This window comes from Numida meleagris, chromosome 2 (genome assembly GCF_002078875.1).
Source record: "Numida meleagris isolate 19003 breed g44 Domestic line chromosome 2, NumMel1.0, whole genome shotgun sequence".
In the NCBI taxonomy this organism is placed as follows: domain Eukaryota; kingdom Metazoa; phylum Chordata; class Aves; order Galliformes; family Numididae; genus Numida; species Numida meleagris.
The window spans coordinates 119,659,453-119,674,400 of record NC_034410.1 but is presented as its reverse complement, the minus strand read 5'-3'; the positions used below and the strand labels follow the sequence as shown (position 1 = coordinate 119,674,400).

The window sequence follows — 14,948 nt, the reverse complement described above, 5'->3', positions numbered from 1 at the left end:
TTCTGTTATTGCAGAGTATGTGTTATCCATTTGGTTCAGTAGCTGGAAGTCCAGCCATGAGCTGCCATGGGTGCCATCTGTGTGTGTGGCGTGCACCTTCCAGATGTTTAAAACCAGCAGTGTTTATTCTCATCACTGCTGTGGTGACCGCTGAGAAGGCTCTGGAGGTGGCAGCCCTGTGGGGTCGGAGCGGCTGGGGCATGTTGGGGTCCCGTTATCATCCCTGTCACTGCACGGTGCCTGCTTGTGGGGCAGGGTAGTATCAGTCACCTCCGGCAGGCCGAGCAGGTGACAGCACCCAAAGTGCACATTAGCTGGCATCTCTTGGTTGGGAAGCTCTCCCAAAGAAGCCTCTTTGAATTGCTAAGAGCTAAATGGTAGCTGGTAGCTGCGTTTGGTACTTCTTTATGCAGGCGGAGTGCTCTTTGATATTCCTTCACATAGATTGTTTTCATCTTGCCTGAAATCTGGAAAGACAGGCCTGAAAAAGCAGTACAGATATTTGTAGTAGTTGGACAAGATTTTGAAGCTGTTGTTGAGGACGTTCTCCCTGAATATCTTAATTTTTCCCAAGTGGAAAATTACTGAAGATTTCAATAAAAATGCAAAGATGGAATAATTTAAGACTCAACTGGTACGGCAAGGCTGGGCTCTAGTCTTAGCAGTACGAGGTACGGATCTATTAACAACAAATTCCTTGTACATCCCTTCCCCTCAAAAAAGAGGCAGTAAGCAGCAACGTAATAAAAGGAACATTTCTTTTGCCTGGAAGTAAAAAATAATAATATTAGCATTGATGTGGAAGTCTGATCCTTGCTGGAACTACTGGGGATGATTGCCCACATAACCTGGATCAGAGTTTGGCCCTTGTTTCTCTGCAGCTGAGTAATGCTTGGTCTGGTTCTCTTTCACGCAACTCCAGCAATGTGAAAAGAGCCCCAAAGTAAGAGTAAGTTGCATTTATTTATATTTTAATCTCTTTTACATTGACAGATTTGTTAGTATTAATGAGAACCAGTGTTTGTTCTTTTTTTCCTGTTGTCAACCTCATTCAGCCTTTCTTTTACATATTACTTTTAAAACGTTCTTGATTTAAATCTCTTTCTCATTAAGGTGAGGAGGAGCTGTAAACCCTGAGATACAAACTACCGCTGTAAATGTGTCAGAAAAGAGTAGTTGAAAGAGCGCTGCTTCCTTTGTTTATTTGAACGAAGGGAAATGTTCAACTATGCAAAGTTCACAAGTTGATACCAGCCATACTTCTTGGCTTTGGCCGGAGACTCAAGCACAGATACTTACAAGAAGCAAAGCCTACCTCGATGACAGCCATGTGAAAACTCAGAAGGCTGTAGCCATGAGTCAAAGCATTACATTTTCATATGGTTATTTACTAGCTACAGGAAATTTATATGTCCTTTTGCAAACAGGATTTATTTTTTCAGGGAAAGTGGGGTTTGTGCTCGGTGGCCCCAGTCAGTGAGTGCAGAGACTTGGCTACTGTCTGTGCAGGCAGCTCTTTTTATACTTGTGCTTACATGATGAAGCACCAAATTCAGTTTTATGAGCAGCTGATGTTAATGATTAAGAGTTTCATCCAGAATCAACTGAACTAGGGGTAACAAAGTCATCCATTTAAGTGGGGTTGGGGTAAGGCTTTAGTAGCAGTTGGCAGATGTTATTCTTTCTTGCTGATGTCATTAGTTAAATTTAACTGCAAGAAATGGGAAAGGAATGAAGGAGTGACTTCTGTAGAACTCTTAAATGCAGGCAGTGACTTGAAAGGACTCTTGTCTTGCACTTAGAATAAATAATGTTTCTTTAACAGCTAAAATTTTACTTCCTTGCCAACTCTAAAGTTGGGTATTGCACAATACTCAGACACCTATGGTGCCATTGGGAAAACTCCTGATGCCTGAGTTCTGGGGAAAGCTCACCAAACCACCCATGCACACGTGCCCAAGCCCTGTTCGTACCTGAAGCTTCCCACGGTGCTTGGCATTGCACTGCTGGACGTGCTAAGTCCACACCTTTGCTGGTGACCCCAACATTCCTCTCCTGCCAGAGGCCCTTCGGAGGCTGAGAGGAGTGACACGCCAGCGTTTAGCTCCTGAGGACCTCAGCACACAAAATATGGCTCAAGTCATGCCTCAGACTGCAAAGGCAGCGCTGTTACTCCCCCCCACCATGTTATGGAGTTGACCTGTTGGCTTGGGTGTCTCTTAGAACCTAGTGCCGAGTAGCTGCTGCAGTGAGGGAGGGGTTCCCCCAGCAGATAGGTGGGGAAGCAATGCAGGGCCACAAAAACCACATCTGAAACCCCACACCTAATGAAAAAAGGCATATCCTTCTGAGGATACACACCACCTCAATTACCCCGGAGTCATATTTGACAGCGGTGTGTACGCTGGCAGATTATAAGAAGGCAGTGAGAGTGCCATTATGGTCTCCTTTGGCGTTTCAGTATTTGGATGATGATTCTGTTCTCACAGATGCACTTGGTGTCCTGGGGCTCACAACACGTGTCCTCCTCCCGGGGTCTCTCTCCTCTTTGCGGAGCAGTGGCTTGGAGCTTGCTCCTACGTCCCACTGCAGTCGTGTGTTCGTGGTTAAAGTTGAGAATGTATTTGAATGTTTTTCCTTAACTGTGCATGCAGTATCTGAGTGCTTATTGCTGTTCATGCTCTAAAACAGGTTATTTGCCCTGGATTTGTTTTTAGAAAAATACTTTTTTTCTAAGCTACAAAATCGAGTGTGGAATATGGCTGTTGACAAATGTAATTTGCGTGCTGTGGGGTAGATGTAATTGTCCTCTCTGTGTCTAAGGCTTTCACTTTTCTTTACTGAGCATCCAGTTTATTGCTGACATTGTATTTAAGCCTTAGATAAAAGAACCCCTTAGCCCTAAGAAGATGATACTGTTGTAATGATGGCTTTTGTTGTTCTTGACAGAATCTCTAAATGGATCTTGGAAAGAAGGAGGATTTGTGCCTTCTAGTACCAGCAGCAGTGGATACTGGAGCTGGAATGCTCCCAGTGACCAGTCCAACCCATCCACCCCATCTCCACCACTGTCAGCTGACAGCTTTAAAGCTTTTCGAACACCTTCCCAGCCAGATGATGGCATTGATGAAGCTGAAACAAGCAACCTTCTCTTTGATGAACCCATCCCTCGGAAGAGAAAGGTTAGCCTCCTGTTGAATTCCATACCCACAGGCAAATAGAATGTTGTGTGTCTTATTGTGCTGTGAGAAAGGACCAGGTCACCCAGACAGCTCTGTATGCGTGTATTCCCTCCCTGGCATTCAGTTAACGTAGGTATTGAGCCTAGTTGCTGTGCCTAGTTCAACCTAGTCACCTACTGCACATGCCGTCAGCACCACATATTTGCTGGCAGATGGTGAGGTTCTGTGGATCCTCCTGCTCAGAAAACAGTGAAGTGATTTCCAGAACGTGTTGCCTCTGGCCAGTCAAGGGATTCTTTCCCAGTTTGGTAGATTCTTTGCATGGAGGATGCAACAGGTAGCGTTTATGTGTCATCACAAAGGCTGCATGCGGCCTTGATATTTCTTGTTCTATGAAAGTGCTGTTTGTGTGACAGCGTGTCACATACCTTAATACTGTGAAGATTTCTCTGCACAAACATATGGGGTGAAAAAAGGAGAGAGATCAAACCCAATGGCTTTTGATACAGTGTTAGCAGTGGCCACATTTATCCTTGGTAGGAGTACAGAAGCAGACTAAATAAAACACTGGGTAAAAAAAGAAAAAAAAAAAGTCCAAAACTAAAACCAAAAAGGCACCTTTATGCTAACAAGCAGGCTCCTCTCGGAGAGAAAAAGAAAACAAAGAGATGGCACTAATCCAAGTTCTCTTCCCTCCCAACACAACGGGACAGGTTTTACACAGCAAGATGAGAAAGGACTTTTTGTAAGGGGCAGAAAAACAGAATTTATTCTTCCACAGCGACATTGTTTCTGGCTCAGTCTGGGGTAGTTAATTGCTTCACCACCAGCAGGAAGAAGTTTTAATGATTGTTTAAACGTGTTCAGATTTATCTTGTTGCTCCAGAAGTTGCTTATTTGCTGACCAGCGCTGTTCTGCCCTTGCTTGTGGGAGAGGGGTGTAAAATGTTTTTGCTTTTTGCTAAAAAGGAAATGAAATATTTTGGAGGACACATTTATTAAAATAAATTAGAAGTTAGAGCTGGTTCTTAAACTGAAGGCAGGGACAGTTTTGGGTTGTGTGGGACAGGAGGAGCAGGAATGCAGAAGCGCGCTGCTTTGCCTTCTACTTTGCAGTCGAAGTTATGCTTATTATCATCACTCCTATTGTTCGGCCATGATTAGACAGATGGTTTTACAGCTGCCATCTTTATTGTTATGTAAGTTGCCTTTGAATATTTCTGTTTATGTACTCACCACAGATACATTCCACTATCTCTTCCTGTTCTCATGGATTTTGCTCTGTACGGCAAATGTTTAACTTTGATAAATAATAACATTACCTGCCAAACTTTGTTACAGATTAACTGCATTTCCTGCACTTTTTTTTTTTATTCTGGCCCCAGCGTGGTACTTGATCTGAGTACATCTTCACACATTTAGAAGCTGAAATAAAAATGTTCAGGTTAATTCTTATTTAGGGCTTCAAAATCAGAAGGAATAAGCATGGAAATAGTGATTGGTAACCTTACTTTGACTCATTGAAGTTTCTTCCGTTGTGTGTTTCAAAATGTCATGTTAGCAACCACGTTCCATTAAGAATCACAAAAGCATAGAACGGCTTAGGCTGGAAGGGAGCATCCAGTTCCAGCCCCCATGCCATGGGCAGGGCTGCCCCCCGCCAGCTCAGGCTGCCCAGGGCCCCATCCAGCCTGGCCTCAAATGCCTCCAGTGATGGAGCACCCACAGCTCTGGGCAGCCTGTGCCTGCACCTCACCACCCTCTGAGTGAAGAATTTCCTCCTAACATCTAGCCTAAATTTCCCCTCTTTTAGTTTAAAGCCGTTCCCCCTTTAGTTGCTTAAAAGTTCCCATTAAGGTAGTAGCTCCCGTTAAGGTAGTAATTCCCCGCCAGATCGTCTATCCGTTATTTTCTTAAATAAAAGCTTAAAGCCTGATGAGGCAGTTTGGCTAGTCAGAAAGGGAAGCGTGGTTTATGTTCTGTATTTCTCTGTGGTATTTCATTTGGTTATATTAATTTGCATATTCCCAGCATGGACAATAAAGCTAAAAATGCAGTAGAGATAGATTGTTCTTACCATCTAATCAGAGAGTGATATTAAACCACTGTGTGTTCATAAAGTCTGTGTTTGTTTTGGGTTGCGTTTTCCTTCCTCTGTCCTCCTTGTGACTAAGAATACGTTGCTCTCTTGATAATTTCAGAACTCAATGAAGGTGATGTTCAAATGCCTGTGGAAAAACTGTGGAAAGGTACTGAGCACAGCTGCAGGGATTCAGAAACACATACGGACCATCCACCTTGGGTAAGAGACCGCTGCCTTCAGAAGTCAAAGGGATGTGATGTAGAAGGCGCGCAGTTGAAATTGCCCAGGAGATGACTGGGTTATCCCTGTCTTTTCTAAGATCCAAAGGTTCCTGGAGAAGTTGAGGAGCAGTGTGTTGAGGTGAACGGGAACTTCTTCCAAGAGCAAGGCACTTTCTTTTCTAAACTTTTGTGAACTTTGCTAGAAGGTCGAATGCAGCTGTAGGTCACACCGCACTTCCCCAACGGCAGACACAGCTCAGCAACATTTGATGGACAGTTGCTTTCACTGTGTGCCTGCTCTCTGCATGTCATGTCCAGACTGCAGCTGGGTGAAAGATGGCAGGTTTCGTGGTCTTGCATGAATACTTCCCAGTTTTGTTTCACACTGAATTGCATTCTGAGTCAAAGCAATTTAAAAAACTGAAAACGAAACCGAGCTGCAAATTCCGTGTGTGTCTATTTGGACCAGATGCAAAAGCTAATGAATCTTGCATGACATGAGGTTTTGTCAGAGCTTTAGTTTTCAACTAAGATCTCCTGTGCAATTCACTGAGTGACCTAGCTGTTTAATATATAATTACAGGGAGACCCAGTGCTGCCTCACGGTGTTACTGAGCAGGCAGTCTGGGAGACAGTCTGGACATCAGGGCAGTGGAAGGGGGAAAGGTGTCTAGGTGTTGGCTTACATGCGCACATGTTCTTTGAACCTTTTTTCTCATTCCCCTTCTTCGTGGTTCTCACCTGTGGGATGTGCAAATATACCTGTTGTGTAAGTCTGTGTTACCCAGTGCTTATAAATTAAAAGTGACTGCGAGTTGTAGTCTGGCGTGGAGCTTTGGGGGGTTGTGCAACAGTGGTAGTAATTGGTGTTGGGCTTAGGTTCTGAAGACCGAAGCTGTCAGAAAAAATCTCTCTCAAAATGCAGTTACAATTTTTTTCTTTGTCCTGTGTAGTGCTGGGACACCTTTTGCGTGGCATGGGGCAGGGAGAAGCAAGCAGCAGAGCTTTCTATTTGGAAGATTCAGGGGAAAAAAAAAATCCCATATGAGCTGTGAGGTTATATTGGAATAACATGTGGATTGGGAATGTGCTAAAATAGAGGTTTGTTTGGGATTTCCAGGTAATGTGTAGCCTATTGGGAACTACTGCTTTTGACTGGGCTCCTTCATGCTCAGCGTTTGTTCTCTAGCACACAGCAGGTGGGGCCAGGGGATGCGGGGATGTGCAAGCCTCTTGCTTCTCCTCCCTCAGTAAGTCTGCACCTGGAGGTTAGGACCAGACAGTCCAGCACTGGCAGGCCAGCTCATACATGTCCTTTCTGTGCTCATGTTGGAGTGAGTTGCATGGTGAGACTGTTATCTAGCAGCTTATTCTATTAGGCCAAGGAAAGTTACAGTGAACCATAGCAAAAACTATATTTGATTTAAGAAACCCGTGATAAGATAATGAATTATTTCCTGTTAGGTTAGCGAGGTTTATCTTGCCCATGCTTGTTACCTTTAAATGCCCTTCTGTGGCTGCTTTGTCATTTATGAAGTTAAAGTGCTTTGAGATTCTTGTTAACTTCAATAGGCAACAATGGGAAGCAAGTACTTCTTGATATTTAAGCTGAGGCATAGAAGTTAAACATCAAGACCAAGGTCAAAGAATTAGAGGAAAAAAAATTTTAAACTCCTGCTTCTTTTCCCTTCAGACCAGATGATTTCCTTCTCTTCTCTAGAGTCAGATCTCTGATAAAGTAGGCAGAGTTAAAACTGGAAATATTAATTTGTTGACAGTATGAATATATTTGCCTATGCGTGTAGAACTTAAAATTCAGCTTAAGGTTCTTGCTTTCATTTAATCGGTCCCTTTGTTTTGATACAGACGCGTAGGAGAGTCTGACTACAGTGATGGAGAGGAGGATTTTTACTATACAGAAATCAGGCTCAACACGGACTCAGTAGCTGATGGCTTAAGCAGTCTTTCCCCAGTCTCTCCGTCTTTAGCATCTCCTCCTTCCTTTCCCACCCAAGACGCAATCCGTCCTGAAACTTCCTGTGCCAAAACTGAGACTAAATTGATGACACCTCTGAGCCGCTCAGCTCCTACCAACCTCTACCTCGTACACACGGACCATGCTTACCAGGTAACGCTACTGAGAGTGAGCTCCATTGATTACACTGACTTCATTGATGTAGAAGGAAATGTCTAAATACGGTGTTTGGATTTTGAAAAGCCAAGCCTAGTTTTAGCGGGTCAGAAAGTTTCGTAGAATAAAAAAAGCTAACAGGGCTCGTCTCACTGAAACCTTGTGTCCATTTCTGGGTTAGTTCTTTGTTTGTGCTCTCACCACAGCCAGTGGACTTTGGGGTACAACCTGTATGTGCACGTTTCATGTTGAGAAGAGTCGCTCTGTGTATTCCACTGACTACTCAGTTATTTTCCCACTGACGATAAGAAAGGCCCAAGGCGACACGTTCTCGTGTGGTCTCCTGCATTGTCAATGATCTCAATCAGTCAGCTAAATCCCTCCCAGAGTGTTAGTTTCAGCTCCGCTCATACTGGATATGTCTGGAAGCAAGTACCCGACACATGCTAGGAGCAATTCCTTTCCTCTGCTTTGCGCAGCATGAGATGTCAGTTTGTGTATGTGAAGTAGAGCAGGAAAAATGAAAAGACATATGTGATACCCTCCCACTCTTAGAGGTAATTCTTTGCAAATGGGAAAAATCCAATCAGATCCAAGGTGCTGTTCAAAAAGCTTCCAACTAAATTCAGACAGAAGGCATTAATTGTAAAAGTGCACTAAAATTTGATATGTTTTGGTCTGGATGCCATATGAGAAAATACGAATTGAGACTTTGAAGTGGTGTGGTCCGTGACCTGTGTATGCACTGGAGAACTAAACTCTTAAAGTTGTCAGATGCAATAACTTTTGTATATGGCATTGTGCAGACAAAGCCCTTTTGTTGTTTGTCTGGAACAGTGTAGTTCAGTCTCCCACGCACTGTGGAAAGCATGAGTGGAAGTTTGGGACCTCAGGTGGGAGCTACATCAGGTAGTGCACCAGCCTGGGCACTGATGAAGCCAGCTAGAAGGACTTTCTTCTCAGACTCACTTAAGCCCTGCCTTTCCCAGAGGGAGGCACCAGAATCTGCTGCTCACTTCATCTGGGATTTGTAGTTGCAATGTTCTTTCCTGCTGTATGGAGACTCGCTCAATCCTCCTTTATATAGCAGAAAAAGGATATGCCAGCCCTTTCCATTTTTTTCTGGCCTTTGAGTAACACACTTGATGAAGGAAATGAGATGTTTCAGCTGCTTGAATTGGATTTGGACTGATGTATTCCACGGTATCGTAGTAGAACCCTGCAAGCGCCTCCTTGACAAGTTGCTCCATTCTGAGTACTTCATTTCATCAGTGAGGAATGACCCCGTGCATACCGAATAAGGCTGAAAGCAGGAAACTGGGATCCCTGCTCCAGTTCACGTTTAGGTTGACTTTGCCAAGGAAGCAGCTTGTGTGGAGCAGATCAGTGAGATGCAGTGCTGGAGTCCTGCAGCCCAGCCAGGAGCCACAGTCAGGGAGGAAAGGTGGATATTCAGCTCTGAGCAGAGAAAGGAGAAACTAAATTTCATTTTCACATTTAAGCACTGTTATGACCAATTGGTTGTTAAAGGGAAAGGAAGATGACATCAGCATCTTTAATGCCACCATCATTCCTTGAGTTTGCTTCAGTTTTGACACAGATTTTTTATGAGAAGTTAAAAGAAAAGAAAAAGTTTAGTGGGAATATAGTAATGAAGACAGTATCTCATATGAATTAGAACATGAAAGTTACTTCATTGGGAGTGAGTGAAGAGGCTAAATTCAAAGCTCAAGAAACCTAGATAAGGGAGGCTAGATAATGTTCATCTCAGAATTCCTATTAATGAAAGGGGAAAAAATACAGAACCCATAGCTGGGTCACAGGAGTACTGAACAGATCTGTTCATCTGCATTTCTCGTATGACTGGAAGATGGCAAACAGACTACAGAAACAGAAGGGAGTTGGGAAGTGAGAGTGGTTGGGAGTGAGAAGGGTATTGATCAGGAAAGTCCTGACTCTAGTCTGACCCAGTCACATGCATGAGGAAAGATCTAGAAGAATAATTGAAGAAACTGAAATAAATAGAGCAAATGAAGTGAACTGCAGTGGAGGAGCCCCAAGAAAGTCTATGCTGAAACAGTCTAACACCCCCCAAAATAAGGTAGGTTATTAAATAAAGAGGAAGCAGTTCTGGTTTTGAAGAGAGTTTGATCTTGAAACACATATGCAGTATTTGTTTAACTAGAGCTGAAATTTAGAGTAGGAATGAGAGCTTGGGAAGGGAGAACAACAGTGAGTTATTTTAGAAGGACTGTAGAATGTAATTAGCAGAGTTGAATGAAAAGCTGTGGCCTTGATCTCTTTGTCATTAAATTATTTTGGTTCTAGACAAATACTGTAATAAAATTTGATGATAATGAACTCAGGAGATGTCAGCAGTACCAAGATTTGTGCGTCACACTTACATGGCTGGGTGATCTTAAGAATAATAGATTTTGGGTGCAATTTAATGGCAGAATGTACAATGACTTGCGCTTCAGGAACTCATGAGGTTTTTCTCCTCTAAACTGGGATAGTTAGAAAATCTCACATGGAGGAAATCTCTGTTTAATAATCTCTATTTATTAATGACTGTGAGCCAACAACAATGAAGATGGAAGGGGAAAAAAGATTATTAGCCTTCTTGAGTAAGAAATATCCAGTAGAGACAGGGATTTTTAATGCCACTGTGTAAGACCCTTAGATAGCTTCAGCCATAACCCTGAGTATGGTTCTGGTTGCCCGAGTTGTAGGATGATGGTCTCCAAGCGGAACAGGTAGAAAGAAAGTATGCGAATGAAGAGATCTCATCCAGCATAGGGGCTGAGAGCTTTGACAAAACAAAGACTGGCAGGGAATGGGATTGCTGCCCATGAAGAATGCTGGAGCAAGGGTAACTAATTATAAATTGGCCATGTGTGTATTTCGATTGGAAATAAAGTTTCTAAGCAAAGTGAAATCAAGGGTATAGAAACTCTTCAACTCAATGTAATGGTATGTTGCTTACCTGATAGAAGAGAATGCCTAAAATTTTTGCTGGAAAACAGGGACTGTGCTTGATGAACAGAGATGCAGGAACCAAACAATATCGTGATTGAGTGTCTAAATCTGATCATGTTTAGATAGGTATTCAGGGACAGTAATAAAAGAATTGAGCATCACGGTATTTTAGGCAACTGGAAATTAAAGCAGTTTTAAACTTTTCGTGCTTCACATTTCATTATGAAACCAAAGTCCGTACTCATTCAGTTTGGCTACAGAGTAGCTCCAGGTGGGCCTTTTCAGCACTTAGGATTCCCCCTGTCAGTCTTAATGGCATCCCTCGGGGAGCAGCCATGCTGATCTTGGCTGTGCACTGACATCCCAGGGATTGCTGGAAGCATTGAAGGCCAGGCTGGATGGGACTTGGAGCAACCTGGTCTAGAGGGAGGTGTCCCTGCCTATAGCAGGGGGTTGAAACTAGATGATCTTAAAGGTCTCTTCCAACCCAAACCATTCTATGATTCTATGATCCAAAGCCAACATGCGTTCATGAGGGCAGAGTTCAAGGACTCGATGGTCCTTGTGAGTCCCTTTCAACTCTGGATATTCTATAATTCTATAGTTCGCCCTCTCCCATTTAAACACAGTTGTGATAAAGCAATGCAGGTACCACTTGGAGTTACCATATTTTTCCTGATGCTATGCAGTGAGGTTTTTGTATTTCACTGAGCTCAGCAGACATGTGCTTCCTCAAGGAGGTGATGTGCCTGTATTGAACCTCCTGGTCTACAGCCTCAGCAGCAGTGGGAGCATAGCTGCAGTAGATGGAGTCATTCAATGGCCTTGGTTCCTTTTGCTTGGAGAGACTCCAGGGGATTGCTGCAGCCCTTGTTTGCTCCAAAGAATATTTTTAATGGGAACAATCAGATTGCAGTTAATCGTTGCTTCTTCTCTTCATAGTGGTTTGGGGAAGCAGTTAAGCATTTCCAGCAGCCTCAAACACAGTCTCTACTTAGGTAAATGCTTTGTGTTACTGTGAGACACGGGTGACTGAAAGACAGAAGGAAAGCTCATTTTTAAGAGCAAATTCTTTATAAATTTGAATCAAGAAGTCTTTTTTTTTTTTTTATGAAATCTTGAATCTCAAGAGTCAAAGGAAGCCTGTGTTGATAATGGCTGCTCATACTCCTGCTAGGCAGGGTAAATGTGAAGTTACAAATTTCCTGACCATCAAGTAAACAGGGATGCAAAATGATGGAGGAAGGGAGTTCCAGGGGCCACAAAACCAAGTGAGAAAAACTGAGGGAAGACATAAGATGAAAGGTACTGAACAGTCCTAAGCTGAGCTTGTTGAGGATTGCAACCCAGGGTATTACTGGGTGTTAGAACCCAGATGGAAAGAAGGTAAGAGTTCTTAGTACTGTAAGCATCCTTCAGGTATTTGCTTTAGCTTCAGCTGTCACTGAATCCCAAGCTTCTTGTTTTTAATAAGAGCAACTGTTCTAATTAGGATGAATCATAGGAACATTTGTCTGATGAATGAAAAATGGCCAACCCTTACTGTTAATGCTGTTGTCCAAAAATCTTCTCCATCCAATCTTCAGTTACTTTAACCAACTGCCACCAGTTTATATACTTCCTTGTTTATCGCTGTGGGTAGGTTAATCATTTGTAGGGTTTTTTTTTGCTGCCAACTGGCATTATTAAAACAGAGTTGGTTTTTTTGCATGGTACTTGATTTCATGTTTTTTCTACCAGACCTAGGTTTTAAAAGTTTTGCATGGATTCTTGTGAGAGCTATCGTCTTCCTCTAAACAAGGTTTAACAACAGTGATACATAAACATGTTCCTTCCTTACTGGCTTATCTGTGATTATCCTTCTCAGCAACAGGGTAAAATACTTTTCACTGTCAGCACTATGAAGGTTTTTTCCACCTCTGAAACTCTCTTGCAGATTTACGGTTTTGAGGAGTAAAAGATCCCTTGACATGCTTTGGAAAATGAATGGTTCTTTTACTGGAATAATATTTTCTTTTCAAACAGGCCACTCCTCCGGTGAACATTCCAGGGTCAACAAAATTCACTCCCAATGGCAGTAGCTTTAGCATCTCTTGGCAGTCGCCTCCAGTTACCTTCACCGGCATTCCAGTAAGTGAATGACAAAAAAGAAAGAAGGAAAAAAGGTTTTAGAACTTTTGTGTGTTTTCACAGTATCTCCTAATAGTAGTAATTTTGACATAACAGGTACGGAAGCGAAACAAGTTAAATTATGCCTCAGTTTGCTTTCGTGACTGATTGTAGCCCTCTTGCCAGTTTCTTAAATGCAATACAATGTTTTTTGGTTGTTTTCTTTTTTTGCCTTGGTGACTACAAGCGGAGAACTGGATTGATAGTTTGTTTTTTAAAATACCTGCTTATAAAAGAATTTTCTGGTAGGTGCAGAACCTGTCTCAGCATGCTTCTTTTTCTGCCATTAAGAGATTGCTTATGAAACTAGAGAGAAAATTAACAAGGTTATGCTAACAGGCTAATTGGAATCAAGCAGTAGGGCTGTTATCTAAATGAACCCTGAAGATGAAGTAGAGTTGAAAGGCAACAGAAAGAAAAAAAATAAAGTGTGAAGTCTGACCCTAGTAGGCTACATGGATGTAGCCTCTACTGACAGCAGAAAAATCTGTAATTTTGCACAGAAGATGCATTTAATACATTAAGTATTTTAATATTATTTTTAATATTAATACATGTTGCAGTTTGACAACTTTTTAATGAAGTATTAGATGCAAAGACAACTCTGACCCTTTCTTCAAAATAGATAATGTACGAGGTCTTGTTTTTTTTTACAGCACTGCAGAAATTGAATGTTTGCTGAAACACAGGTTACCAGTAGTCCTAAATGTAAAGCAGTATAGGTGTGGATACTGTAGGGGGAGGTAAGAACCTTAATGAAAGCTTCACAGGGATTAAGTGTCTAGTGCCTAGCATGGTGAGTACTAAGAATAAACATAAATCACTGCCTTCAAGTAATGGAAGATCTTTCGTGTAACAAAGAGAAATAAATGTGCGTAAAATTTATTCTAATTTTTATTGGAAAGCATTTTTCGTTGTAAATTATTATTCCATAATCATAAACCCACATCATATGATAGTGTTTCATTTAATATCGTGCTTTATGAATTTTTACAATGTATTGTGTAACGCGCATTGCTCATTTAAGGAACCATATAGGGTTTTTTTCCTCCTGACAGTGAATATTAGACATGGTGATAACAGATGCTATTTCCCTCCCTTTTCTTCACCAAGTGAATCTCCAAAGCTTCTTAACGTCAACCTTTGGCAAATCTTGGAGATTTTCTCAGACTGTGGTATCCTGCAGGTCTGATAAAAAATGAAAGTGGCTGAATCAATTACACTGTGCTCTGCCAATGAATATTTATTAAGTTCTATCAAGGAACAACTAACAGTGAAAGACATCATGCTGTCAGCAATTTGAACAAGAGCGCATTGACAGAGCGTGCTATCTGTAAAGTTCCTCGAGTATTTGATTTCACAACAATGGGGTTGATACAGAGCAATTATGAAACTGGCTCCTTCTGTGGAGTAGCAGAAATTGGTGCCAGTAGTGCTGGGAATCTAAAAGTGCAATTATCCACATTGTAAATCAGACACATAAGAGGACAAGATGAGACATGTATGTGTTGAGTTTACTTGCTCAAGCAACAATGTTGAACTCTAGCTTTAGAGCTGATGCTTCTCAAGGGAATTCAAGAAATGCCAAATCACTTTCAGAGAATTGGGTGAAGATGCCAGTGATCTAGGTACAATTCACAAATAATCCCAGTGCAAAACCCTTGGGAAGCGCTGATGATAACAGAATAATAAAGCACTCTGGGAACCATATGAACTGATTTTTATGTGTCTAATCCGTAGGTCGTAGTAATGCTTATTTATTTCCATGAAAGCTCCAACAGATGCAAGGAGCACAGTAACACTCTTTGACAGAGCACATTCTCAGCTGCAAAACACTGTTTTTCAACAGTCGCCACCATTAGCTGTACATTTTTGCCAGCCATGAACAAGAGCCTGCATGCTGCACTTGTAAAAATCTGCACCAGTGGAGGTGACCCACTGTCACTGTCAACCACTGCTGAAACACAGCACTTGCTGCCTCACTGTGCTCACATCCACTGTTTGGTCTCCGTAAATGTTCAGCAAGCATCAGTGAATGTCAGTGGATGCAGTTTTTTCCACGTGGAGGAACTCAGTCCACACCTTTGCTTCATACGTGCTTCCATTTCAGACGCCATTTTGTCAGAGTTCCCCTCTGCTGCCATACCGCAAACATTCGCCTCTGACATTGTGGGCAAACATAA

The 14,948-nt window shown here is 42.2% G+C and overlaps 1 protein-coding gene across 2 annotated transcripts in view; it reads left to right on the top strand.

Annotated features, from left to right (window-relative positions):
• Window positions 1–14,948, top strand: part of ZNF704 (zinc finger protein 704) — a 103,687-nt gene that overhangs the window by 68,272 nt on the left and 20,467 nt on the right. For both annotated transcript variants that reach the window (XR_002434743.1, XM_021385430.1), the window contains exons 4-7: window positions 2,950–3,182; window positions 5,384–5,484; window positions 7,353–7,614; window positions 12,622–12,726. Coding sequence is in view for 1 of the 2 variants with exons in the window: in XM_021385430.1 (XP_021241105.1) it covers window positions 2,950–3,182; window positions 5,384–5,484; window positions 7,353–7,614; window positions 12,622–12,726 (701 nt within the window). In the remaining variant the exon portion in view is untranslated. The remainder of the gene's footprint in view (window positions 1–2,949; window positions 3,183–5,383; window positions 5,485–7,352; window positions 7,615–12,621; window positions 12,727–14,948) is intronic.